The sequence below is a fragment of the Apaloderma vittatum genome, unplaced genomic scaffold, assembly GCF_000703405.1.
Source record: "Apaloderma vittatum isolate BGI_N311 unplaced genomic scaffold, ASM70340v1 scaffold44328, whole genome shotgun sequence".
Classification (NCBI taxonomy): domain Eukaryota; kingdom Metazoa; phylum Chordata; class Aves; order Trogoniformes; family Trogonidae; genus Apaloderma; species Apaloderma vittatum.
In genome coordinates, this window is record NW_009732059.1 from 1 (window position 1) to 13457 (window position 13457).

General features: G+C 43.2%; 1 protein-coding gene across 1 annotated transcript; it reads right to left on the reverse strand.

The window, feature by feature from the left end:
* Window positions 1-1661: 1661 nt before the first annotated feature.
* On the reverse strand, window positions 1662-13414 carry ANAPC5 (anaphase promoting complex subunit 5). The gene is made up of 16 exons (XM_009875377.1): window positions 13338-13414; window positions 12441-12550; window positions 11933-12128; window positions 10729-10795; window positions 10120-10221; window positions 9254-9444; window positions 8268-8349; window positions 7476-7565; window positions 6410-6591; window positions 5797-5932; window positions 5499-5573; window positions 4608-4729; window positions 3657-3764; window positions 2992-3143; window positions 2267-2443; window positions 1662-1876 (listed from the first exon to the last, which is right to left on the reverse strand). The coding sequence occupies exons 1-16, from the start codon at window positions 13406-13408 to the stop codon at window positions 1662-1664; spliced, it is 2076 nt and encodes a 691-aa protein (XP_009873679.1). The 5' UTR covers window positions 13409-13414.
* Window positions 13415-13457: the final 43 nt, after the last annotated feature.

A 13457-nucleotide genomic window follows, 5' to 3' on the forward strand; every position in this document is an offset into this window, starting at 1 on the left:
CGGCGCCCGCCCCTCCGCCCTCGGGCAGACACAGAATTTCCAGCGTGAGGTCGGCTGGGTGCGAGCTGCGTGAACCTGCACCATCTCCCCTGGACCGTGCCTGGATGGAGGCAACGCTGCCACACGGCCTCGACCTCCCCGGCAGGCACCAGCCCTTGGTGAACATCTCCCTGGCTTTGTCCACGCTAATTATTTGGGTCTTCTCATGGACCACATTTCCATCGAGCACCAGCCTTGCCCTCAGTTCACCTGCAGTTTTCTGGTTGACCCTTCGTGAAGCAACAGCTTCACCCTCGGGCAGATGGCACAAACCTTCTTCCTCGTTTTGCTTTGAGACGCGGTTGTGCTCACCACTTCAGCTTTGTGGAGTTCCCCGGAGTAGAGCCCTGCGTCTACGCGGTCTTTATGGATAAATGCTGCTGCTATTTTGACCAGAATCTTGAAAGCCGCTCTAGAAATCAGGTTTATGCATTAACTGTAAAATCGTAGATGCTCCAAAGGCTTTATAAACTCCTTGGCGCTGATTAAAACGCAGCTGGAAGGGGGAGAGCCACCAAAACCAGCGCTCCCACCAAAACCAGCGCTCCCACCAAAACCAGTGCTCCCACCAAGCCGGGTTGCTCTTCGCTGTTAGAAAGGCAGCCCCTGTTCTAAAATCAAGGCACTGCTTATCTGCCAACAGCCACACTGCAACACTGATTAACCAGATGCATAAACTAGCACTGGACCACCCTCTTTTCATCCAAGTCGCAGCGCTTCTCCGTTTTGCTGCCGTGCCGTGGTTTAACCCAGCCTTTCCTGCACCGCATCTTCCAAGTGTTTACACCAACATTTGGCTTTTATATAGTCATAAAGTGAAAGGACTGGCACCCCCACCACCGAGGTTCACCTGCTACAGGTTTACACTCACAAAACACAACCCCACCTGCCCTGAGATCCTGCCTTGCACCCGGAATTTTCTTCCAAAATGAGGATTTGACAGCTAGAAGCCAACGGCAGCGTGTAGGATATTGACTTAGTTGTGACTTTAGTTTACTCACACCTATGGGAGAGCACTTACAATAAAAACATTTCAGCTGAGCTGGGGGTTTTGCTCAGCACCCTTTACCTTCCTCAGACACTCTCTGCACAAGCACACGTGCACCGACAATGCCAGGACTTTGCACTGCGAGACCTCTTCAATTGAATCCTGTTTTTTCTTCCCCTTCTGTCAGCACCATCTGTTTCTACAGAGTAAACAGCGACTGCAGACAGGTTAAACGCAAGGACATGTTTAATTGAGACTCCCCCTCCACTTAAAATGAGCACAAAGGAGCTTTGCCTCCAGTTTCCACTATTTTTTGTGGCCCAGTGTTCATCAAGCCAGCACTGATTCTGAAAAGGTCACTAAGAATAGATATTATTTCATTATGACTGTGCTACTCCCCTCAGCATGTCAAGAAAAGCTTTTCATTTTTTCTCCCCATTCAATTCTTTAAGTACAGAATAAAAGCGAAATAAGTGAAAACCTATGTTTGCTCGACAACAAATACAACTTTGCTCAATAGAAGGCCATGGTTTATCAGCATTTATTTCAAAACGCAGATGAGAGAATATAATAAAAAGACATTTGAGAAAAAAAAAAAAAGAGAGAGAAAAACAAACAAATCTTTATAAACACATTACTTGAAGGCATTGATTAAGGGGACACCATGTGCCGGCAGTTCCTGGTGCAACTGACGGAACAGCATGGCACATTTGTTCCTTTCCTGGGTCTTGCCTAGGGTGTGGAACAGCCGGGCTTGGAAGTAGAGAACGTCTCTGAGCTGCTCTTTGCAGTCCACTTTGGCGAAGTAAGACTTGGCTTCATTTAGATTCAGGACGGCGGATTCCAAAGCTGTGGAAGAAAAGGCGGGGGGAGGGCGGTCATATTTAAGATAATATCACAATAACAGCTCCAAGCAATACAGCTCAATTCTAAGGAACCCAGTTATAAATTCCTCGGCTTTTCAAAACAATTTGTGTCTTAGCAACGTGGGCTTTCAGCTAGTTTGTTACCCAGCCTTTGCTGCAAAATACGCGTGTGGAAGTACGCAGATAAATAAGATTCCATTACAAACACTGCATCTGTTGAATAACTAATCCCAAATCAATTTTGCTGTCCGACAGCTATGTAACACAAACTGTTTTCACAGTGACCGTGCAGCAGGACTCCAGGATATACACTGGTCTGCATTTCTCAGCTTCTGATTGCTCTTTCAGCGAGGAGAATTACTCTTCACGCTACCTTCAATCTTCTTTTGCGGAGTGTAGGAAGCTGCAGAAGCCACTTGACATTTGGCCACCAAGAACATGGCACAGCCTTTGTCCAGGACAGCTCCGTGGGCCAAAACAGGTTCTATTGCCATGTGCAGAATATTCAGGGCTTGCTCAGGAAAAAAGAAAGAGAAATATTTTTCTAATACTTGAATCCACTGGTGAAAGCAGCTTCTTCAGAGAAGACCAACATCAGCCACATCTGTTTCTAGTAACACGATGCACTACAGACAAGGCAATCTTCTTTTAAATCAAAACTTCTTAGTAAATTGAGTTGCTGTCTGAAATTAGGCATGGCTTCTCCACAGCAGTCAGTGCTAGCAACCCTGTCTCTGCCAGCTCAGAATAAACAGTATAACTGAACTCCATTACAAGCATTATTTTTAATTCAGACACATGCCAAGCTGTGCTACCAGAAAGACAAAATACTAGCAGGAAAAATAACGACTGAAGAAATTAAGGCAGGAGAATTTATGCTTGCCTGCTTAATTATACATAACAGCTATGCACCTTAGCGATACACACAAAGCTCAACTTTTATTGACTTCCCCAGGAGAGCTTACGTTTAGAACGTATTTCTTCAGAATCAACAACTTAATTCCAACAAGGTCACGTTCTTACATCTCATGGGAGTGAAAACGGTATCCAGACCCCCAGAATAAACGCCCTACAGCCCTGCAGAAACACAGATCAGACCCACCTGGGAGAAAGCCAAGTTGAGGACAGTCTCGGAAGCCAGGTACTGCAGGCTGTACTCTCGAGAGAGGGCAAGAGCCTGCAGCAGGACCGGCAGCGCTATGGTGTGACACGAAGATCTCCAGTAGAGCTCTGCTATCGACAGCAGGACGCTAAACAAACCAGGAGGAAAAGAATTACAAACGCTTCCCTTCAATGAAAAATGTCCGCTTGTTTCCCCAAATAATTATTCCATCAGAGATGGTATTGATTTTATTAGGAATTAAATTACTGCATATACAATTAACTTCAATTACACCCTTAAGAGGAGATGCCGTCGACATGCAGAAGATTAAATAACTATTCTGAAGGTTACCACAAAGGTACCGCTATGGACTTCCATTTCTATTTCCCATTTATTTTGGATGTAGTGTTTCCTTCTTCCACAAGTCTTTACAGAACTTAAAAATAAATGTGCTGCCTTTCACATTTACATAAAGATGACAAGGTTTCAGCTCCATGATATTGAGGATTCCTCTGTAGTGTGATTAGTAAATGAAATTATTTTGTAATCTCCAAATCATAGCAGGTAATCTGAAGACTGGTGAAGTCCGAACACAAATTGAAATGGCTGATTGTAAACACTGCAAAGTGGTGTTAACAGTCTGAAAATTAAACATTCTTACCTAATCACCATCTCGGTGTTCTTGATTTTCTGGCAGTGGATCAACAACTTCTGCAAAAGTTTGTGTGCCTCTGACATTTGATTTTGGGCTTTCAGGACAATGGCTTTTCTGCCGTGGTAGAAAGAAAACATCGCTGATTGTATTTTTCTATTTTAGATATAATTCTGCTCTTCAGAAGACAGTAAAATAGGTCTCGATTTTGGAACTCCTGCTTCTTGTAACTGCAGAACAGCAGTTCTGACAAAGTGTGTTGCATGCTATATGCACCGAGGAGAAAACCACATATCTCTGATTCCAACTGGACAACTCACAGGCAAAAAGGACCAAATTCACAGAATAGCTTTAGGCAGAAAACGGGGATTGCCAAAACCAAAAGTCAAATGGGCAGCAGAAGTGGGGGCAAACAAGCTAGAAAGCACAAGGAATTATCTGTAAGAAAAACGGGTGTGAGGTAAAGCAGCTAAAATTGGCTTGAGCTAACAAGGATATGGAGCAACAAGGAAAGAATGAGAAGTGGGAAATAAGAAACACACAGCAGTGCGGCATGTGTGCAAACGCCGTGAACCCTGATACCGAGTGCAATATTTAAAGATCCTGGAAACCACAACCAGTCCAATTCCAGAAGGACAAGCATCAGGTCCCACAGCTTGAATACTGCTCTGCCGGCTTACTGGCACCAGCTACGTTTTCAGGTGGTTTGCCTCGTTGAAAATCAACAGGAAATGGCTTTCAACAGTAAGCTGTTCCTCATACCCACCAAATAACAAATTTTAACGCTACCTATTTCTAGCATGTCATTCTCATTTAGAAGAACAACTCACTGAAGTGAGAGAAAAATCAAACCTCCCCAGGCAAGGGAAGAACGTGTGACTGCCAGCAATCATTTTGCTCAATTTTTCATTATCTCCACGGGACGCACCTGTGAGCACGGGCTGATTCACCATTTCTTACCTGTATACGCCTTCGATGCTATTAAGTGCTGTAATTCCTGCTACGAGAGAGTCTGCTATATGGTATCTGCCATCATTCATGGCTCTCTCAAACTGTATTTTCTGATCAAACAGCATCCAGAGCTAAACAAAGAACAACCAAGAACAAATTTTAGAAGTCATGCCTGCTCATTTTCTAACCCTGAGTCAGAATTTACTTTTTGTTTTCCCCTGTGGGTATTTATGTCTAGACACAACTAAATCCACTGGCCAATTATTGGATTTACTGAATTACTGTCCTCAGTGCAAATACTCAGGTCTGGATTAATGTTTCAATACCCAAGCTCACTTATTGGACTGCTTTTTAAGGTAAAAGGCTCTTTTAAGTCATTACCAACACTTTTAAACAGTAGACGTGCTCTGCAGCAAAAAGAGGACCAAACTATATTTATTAATGGAATCTTGAATGCTCCAATGTGACTCAGGTGTTAACGTGTTTCTCAGAGTCATAGAGAAACTGGCCTCTCCTCTCAGTTACTTCTAGATTGTAACGTATCAAAATAAGGAGCACTAATTAAACAGAACTTTGAAGCTCCAAATCAACATTTCATTCTTATACATGCTCACAAAGGAGCTACATACCCCTCTGTCAATTACAATTTTATTTAAGCAGCTTTTTCTCAGGAAACTAGTGTTAGACGAAAGTCTCACCAGTCTTCAAATGAGAGAGCTGTCTTTTTCATGCTTTTGTAGAAAAGTTTATGCCACACGCCTTCCTGTGAGGTCAAGAGCCAAGTGAAATTACCAGACACACAGCCCAAGGCATACAGAGGAAAGAATTCAGATGCAATGGAATCCAGATCGTATTGTGTAATGGTTATATAATCTACCAGCTAAGTCACAAACATTCTACCTGTGCATGCTGACTGTTGGGAGGGAATCTTTCCTTTAGGTGTTTCAGTATTTCAGAAGCAGCTGCAAAGTACCCCTGTAAGGCAGAAACAGCACTTGGATTAACGCACACCGGGGCAAGTACCACCCCGCCTCAATTTCAACACAACCTTCGCAGAACTAACTTGCTGAGCAAACCCCCTGCATTTTCTTCACCACCACCCCGACGCAGACGCTGAAGGCAGAACACAGACCTGCCCTCTCTGTCAATAACACCCCCACGGCCTCTCACATTTTGCGCAACCACCTCTAAAAGTCACCTGCTCTGCGTGTAGCTCCGCCAGGTGACACAACACGACGGCGAAGGACTCCGTGTTGTTCTGCTGAACGCCCACGTTCACGGCCTCCAGGCTGTTCATGCTCAGCAGCGTTTGGGCTTGCTGAAGCGCCATGGTGCTTATGCAAGAGAAACATCTTTTAGCTTTCAAGTAATGACCACCATTTTTAAGCTACGGCCTTGTAATGGCAACACTTAACGTTTTCTGGTAAGCCAGGGGCCTGGGGAAGAATGAAAATTTGTAAAGCAGCTGCTATTCAGGAACTCTGTAGTACCTGACGTGCCTGCGTAGCCCATACTGAAAGCTGCACACAGCCTAAGCACGGAGATGCCAAAAACAAGGCCGCAGGAACAATTTGCGTGCTATTTTCCACTCCGAAATGGAAGCTCAATCTCTTCTCCAGGAGGAGTTTTAAAGGAGCACAAGAAGATGGAAATAATTGCACTCAGCCTGTACCGAATCACCATCCGATTGGCTTTATTTTAGTGCACTGGAGAGACAGAGTCACTCGTTACACCTATATAAATAACTCAAAATGCATTATGTGCTAACAGGTACAGTGAGCTAACCCAAGAGTTGAAAAGAAACAAAATACCTGCGGCCGTATAATCTCCAAATGGCAGTCTTCTGTGCTATACTAATATCAATAAGCTCTGACAAGCTGTGTTTCCAGTGCAACAGATCGGAATCTTTCAAGGCATCCATTAGTTTGTTGGCAGCCTTTCCCGCAAAAGCTCTTTGCTGAACCAAGGATTGTATTCCCAGGGAAGCAAGGTACTGGGAAAAATAAAATAAAAAATTAAAAATACCAACACATTGAAAGACAATAGAGCACAAGACACTTGAAGCAAGAGTTCTAAACTAATAAAAAAAAAAATCCCAAAGAGAAAGAGGTGATGTTATTCAGCACAGACAAAGGAACGGTGCTCCAGGCATTTCTTTAAATACCCACTTATGCACACCCACACATATGTGAATGCCATTTTGTCAGATCTGAAAGGTAATTTCTACTCCCCCACACAGTTAAAAGAGGATGACAAGACTTGTATCTGGATTTCTCCAGTGATGAAACAGCTGCGAGAACACAGAGCCTTCCCTCCCCTTCCCCACCAAGCAGCCATGTCTGCTCTCCCCTCCCACAATCAGCAATTTGGTTCCTTTTAGAACAATTCTCTGTAACAGCCACCGGGTTCAGGGCACAAAACTCTCTAAGGAGACGGCTGCCTTGTGAGATTTCACAAGAGCTGCACGAGCAAACATGTGTCCAAAGCCTCGGCAGAGACGTCAGCACCAAGTTCCAGGGAAGGCGGAGGCCTGAGAACCTCCCTTGAGCACCAGCAGCTTGTGCTACAGGCCTAAGGCCAAAGTGGTGCAGGGGGCCAGGCCAGCACTCACAGAGCTTTTCTGTCTGAAAACCAAGCAAGCTGGAAGGTACAACAGTGAGCCTTGTGGAAAAAACGCTGGTAGTAAAGCAGCTGAACTCTGGTTTCTTAGTGTGAAGGGTAAAAATCACAGAAGCAGACAGATTTTGGAGTGTTAAAATAGGTTTAAACTCAGGTACATCTTTGGAACTGGTCAGCCACAAAACCCTATCACGCACAGTCCCCTCGCCACACGGGTTTGTTCTAGAGTAAAGTTAAGGATAAATGAAATGGACTTACCGGCAAACCAAAATGCAAAGATTTGTTTACAGAGTGCTCCAGCAGAACACAGCTATCAAATATCTTCTGCTCCAGGATGTACAACCAGCTCTAGCAAGCGGGAGGGGAGAAAAAAAAAAAAAGGGAAAACCTCACTGCAAATAGCTAACATCTGCAGCACTTTTAACTTCTCTTACTTTTCTTGTAGAGAATGCACAAAGCCTCGCTGGGAATACAAACCACTCTTCAGATTTCCTATGATACTAAGGAAACGCTGTACAGGAAAATATCTCAAAAGCGCAGCTAGGCTGGGACAGTGGTCAGTGCTGGAGGCTCAGAGGAACGCACAGAAACCCCGACGTACAGCTGGCTGCGAAAAGCAGCATCTCAGGAGTTTGATACCACTAATGCCAATTCATTACATTTTTGACGTTAACTACAGAACAAAATACAGAGGAATCTCAGTCTCTCCCTCCTCCTTTTTGTTTGCTCAAAAGAAGAATAATTATTCTTTGAGAATCCAACAGATAGTAAGGAGGAAGCTTATGAAATACTTTGTCTCTTTAAAACATAAAAGACTAAATTTTCAGCTTACTACCAGCTCAGCAGCCCAGGACCACAACTCCTGTTTAACTCGTCAGAAGCAACATCCCCCCACGGCTGGACAGTCCTGATTAAATCCCTGTTGCATTTGACGAGACAATGCTGTGTAAGAGCAGCTCTGCAACAGTTCACGGAGCAAAAGCTCAGGAAAAAAAAAAAGAGAAAAAAAGAGAAGAAAAGGAAACTTCTACTTCAACACCGCTATCTTACCAGGCAGTGCTGCAAGCAAACATGGTCATTAGACTCCTGGGCAATTCGGATGGCTTCCTGAAGCGCGAGTTCGGCCTGTTGGCTACAGGCAAACAAAAAAAGGGAGAACAAACATATCAGGATTCCCACAGTGCTTAAAACACAGCGCCTCGATACATAGGAATATCGATCGAAACTATGCATATCGCACTCAGAAGAGAATTGATTTAATAGACTCCTGAGAAAGCCTGTATTTTCCTCCCAGCACTTCAGTGACGTGTTCTAGTCCTGAGGATAATAAGCAAGAGAGCCTCTGCAAGTAAAAATGCAGCTGCAACCCCCCGGCGGTGCCAAGTTATTGTCCAAACAGGGCAACGCCAAGTACCCGCCTGTGTGGAAAATGTTGTTGCTCTCAATTTTGTTGATGTCCTTCCCATCTCCATTAGTTTTACACGGCACACCCAGGCGCAGTCAATAAACACAAGCCATATATGGAGGTGGGTAAGACAGCTTTATCGATAAAATAACACCCGCCCCCTATGGCATTTTAAAATTTATAAAGCTCAGATGGCTTTTTTTTTTTTTTAATTACTCTTTTTCCAGACCATCAGCTCTGTGTTGATTTGAATCTTAACAGAAAATTAACCACTTTTTCTTGAGAATATAGCTGAAAAGAAGCTTGCAAGTACACTGACCTTTCTGAGGCCAGGGAAAAGTAGCAATCGAGAACTGAAATACTCAGGAAACAGTTGCAAGCAGACACAAACGTCAGCTCTTACCTTGCTGTAGATGGCTCAGTTATTATGAAAACCAAATACATGTCAAAATAAACAATAAACCAGAACAAATTAAAACTCCAAGAAAATTCCAACCCAACTCAACTACAGTTTTTATCAAATTAAGAGAAAGCCCCTTCTTGTCCTGGACAGACTTTCAGAATGAACAAAAACTCCAGCTATCATGCGACAAGATGAATTTTAATTGTGAGGTACAATATATTAACTTACTAATGGCCAAACCGACAGTGCAGGGCAGCGAGATTCAGAGCCGCATATCTCAGGCTCCGACCGTAACCTTCATCCCCGTTGCTTTTGCTCTCTGCTCCGGTGAGAATTAAACGGTCAAAGTAATGAAGGAGGCTGTGCGTCGAGCTGAAGACATCTTGCACTCTGAGACTATTTAAGTAGCTTAAATAATGCTGAAAAGCAAAGCAAAAGCCGCTTTAACTCTACAGAACTATTAAAGTCTTTGTTCGTAACGACTACGTGTCTTCTCACTGAGAAAGGTTGCCTAGCAAGTCCAACCTGAAGACAGGCAAGTGCTTGATCAGAGGCTGCAGCGATACTGACACTACTTGTGCAGAATTTCTGTAAATTTCGGATGAAGTCAGTTTTTTTCCCTGGCAGGATCTTCCACACGGTGTCCTACAGGCCAAGGTCTGGTCACCAGAATTATCCCACCCAGTCTGAGACCTCTACACAGGTAAAATCCCTGTATTTGTGTGCTAAGTGAACAGAGGCGTGATTGCCACTGTGCCTGCATTAATACTAATTTTTAAACCATGAGAGTATAAGGCCTGACTTTTCTCAGGAAAACATGTAAAAAGAAGTAAATTCTAGACTCAGTTCAACAAGAATGCACATCCAAAACGCCACCAAAATTTATCTGTGCATAAAGCAAGACATGTGGGTAAGCACTTTGCTTAATTGAGGTTTCTGTACCTTCAGGAGTTTCAGTTCGAGTGACTAAACATTTACATGCAACTTGCTCACATTTTTATATTTCAGCACAGAACAAATTACTCCCAAATAATCCCATCCTAGAGATAAGAAATCCCTTTACAACCGTTTGGGCTGAAGAAAAAGATACTCACTGCTTCAGCAAAGTCTGGATTAAATTTTAACAAGTTGTTCAATTCCTTTTGTAAAGATGCCGGAGTAAGAGCCTTTGTTTCATCATTCTTTAATAAAGAAGCCTGGAATAAAAATTGAAAACTAAAAGTAAGATAAGTAACTCACACTGGAGGGTTACAAATATATTTTGATACGAGCTTGTCAGCTTGTTATCTGCTTGGAGAGAACATTAAAGAAGATTTTGTAACAGCTCTGTCTACTCTGATGCAGCAACATCAGTGGCAGTTTTATCTACATTATTTTACAGTATTTGCTTTCCAGAGATCAGAGAGAGCAAGCAAAATAAAAGCAAGATTGTTCAAATGTTCTTAAAGAATTCTGTCTAAGTTTCTCTTTGAAGAATTAATAAAGTGGATCACTTGCTGGAATTACATCCATCTTAGAGCATCACGGAACAGTTTGGGTTGAGTCCAGATAAAACACTTCTAGCCTGGAGTGCTAGGTATCAACAAACACGCAAGGTATCAACAAACCTTTAACAGAGCTAAGAAAATGCCACGTCTGGATAAAACTGAAAGTGAAATTCATGTTAGGGATCATTTACTTAACTTTATTCCAAACTCACATACCTGCTGAGAAAGAAAATACTCTGCTTGTTTCTGTGAGAGAGGCTCACCGCAAGATAGCTCTTCCTCCCTGGTAAGAAGCACTCTGGTTAGAAACAAGGGCAATGAAATAGAATACAAAGAAATACATTTTGTCAGGCACTCCTCACTTTTGCTTTATAAAGTTTTATGAGATATTATAGCTCAAAGCATGAAAGGAAACTAAAATGAGAAAAACTTAATAAAGAATAAAATCTATTCCACCAAAGTTAACGCAGTGTGGCTGTCATCTTCAACCTGCAGAGATGGTGGTAAATGAATGAATGAATGAATGTGAAAACCCAAATTAAAACATCAGATAGAAGATTTGGGGGTTGACATATTCAAAAAGCTTTGCTCTGTTTCTCCTTTCTTCTGAAAGTAGCCACAGTGAAACGAACGGGTGCTTTGGTCACACACATCACTCCAGAAAAACAGCTGCTCTGCAAGAGCAGACAGAAGTTTATGCCATGGAAAGAGAGGAGCTACAGCCAGACTCCAAAAGCTGCTGACCGACTCATGCTGTAGCAGAGCATGCACAAGCACAAGCTTATAAAAAGACCGTTTAGAAAACATTTTAAATATATGGATACACAAAATGCTTTCTCAACGTCTCTAGCGGGTGAAAAGCCTCAATATTTGCTTCTCAATTTTGATGTGAATAAACATTAGTTCTTCAACTTGGAGGAAGGCAGAAAAGAGAAACCAGAACCATTAAGCTGAACTGCTCCTGAGGGAGGAATCTCTGCCTGCTGGAAGCAGAAGTGACTTCTCCACCAGCTTCCCCACCCCACATGCCAGCACAGCCAGAGCAGCCGTTCAGCGGTTGGGCAGCACCCGGCCCTGAGCCTGCAGTTCCCCAGGCGAGGATGAGGATGAGCCGCTGCCACCTCCCAGGAGCCACCGGGCAGAACTGTCGCAAGTTACAAGTATCACCACACGGTGGCACCAAGGAAACGGAGAGGCCGTCCGGCTCTGCCGGCGTGTGGGGCTTTAACAAAATAAAATACAGGATTGCAGAGATTACGGTACGCCACGCATAGATATCGCAGCTGAAGTCGTGGAGTTGGTTTAACAGGAGTAGCATCTTGAGCTGGACTAAGCTTAAGTTTACTCTGACGCATACAGAAGTAATCTGAAGAGAGACCAATTCTCCAAAGAAGTGGGAAAGCCTTGATTAGCTTATCACCTTAGAGGTCCATCGAGTTCTTCCTTCTCCATTCTCCCCTCCAGCAGCAATGTGTTTGTCAGTTCCATATCGCTCTCGACAACTCTGTTCTTTCTCTCGTCGTTCTGGAAGTACTGCTGGAGCGCAGTGTAAAGTTTATAGACCTGGCTAAAAGAAAGCTTGTTGTAGGCCAAGATCATGTGGCGGAGAAACAGACCTGCAAAGGAAAACATCTGTTACGTCAACTGTCTGTAAGTTGCTGTTTCAGAGAGAAGGCTAGAAAACACAATAAGCAGAAGCTTGAACTGCATTGCTTAATTTCATTTAAGCATCTCATCTCGGCCTCCCAACTGATAAAACTCAATTTTACAAGGTGTAAGCCTGGTTCATGTGAAGCATACGAGCAAGAGAAAAATCGTGTTGGGTCATCTTTACACCTCCCCAAAGAGAAAAACAAAGTGTGTCCTGAGTGAACTACATCAGTGAGAGGCATCACATCAAATACAGCTTAGGGAGAACAATTAGTTACCTACTACACTTGTCTTATGAACTTCTGGCTCTGTCCCTGTAAATGAATCTGAAAGGTCATCAAAAAATTGCTCCATATCTTTCAGTTCTCCTTCTGCCATAAGTTTTAACCTAAACAGGGAAAGAAAAACATATTTTTTTTTTTAGGGTATTAACAATTTGCATCAAAGAAAATACTCTTGTATTTCAGGTATAGATGATTAAACACACACAGAACAAAGCAGCAGCTAATTCATCAGGTCCAGAAGGTTTTTTATACTTGTGAAACAAATCGAAACATACTAAATATAAATAATAAGCCAAATAATAATCAGGTTTGTAGGGGTAATTTTTTTAACAGTACTTTTAATAAAGAGAACAAATAGAAGATATTGCTACTATTTTAATAGAACAATTAGGAATGCAAAATAGACTGATTTTTAAAACTGCTGCTGTTCAGTGAGTTAGTTCATGTCAAACCAGATCTTCTGTATTATAGAAACTTTAAAACAGGTGGCTTCGATGACTGCTTTGTGTGTCTTTCAGAGCTTATCTATGAGAATCTGGAAAACTGTAGAAGACCACATTTGCTCCAAATGTGTAACTTTTAAAACTGTATGTTCCCACATTTCAGAGCACTTCTTAACAGGCACCACAGAAGGTACAGACACTCATGTAACAGCTTTATTATCTTCCAAAGAAATAGCAGTTGTGGCGATGATTTCAAATACAGACACTCTGAGCGGGAAGGGATTAACCCAACAACACAAGCACTCCCGTACCCTCCAGCAGCAGCCCAGCTCGCAGGGGCTACCTTCCACGACAAGTGCCCTGCAGGTTCTGGCCCTCAGGAGCTCCCCCAGCCCCCCTCGCCTCCCTTACCGATGGCAGGGAGGGCAGGCACACTCCCAGCACCCACCTGATGTGCACAGAGCTGGCCAGGTGTGGGCAGGACTCCTCAATGGCCTTGCACAGGCGAGACAGCGGCATGTCAGGGCCCTGGGGAGGAGAATCATAGAATTGTTAAGGTTGGAAAAGA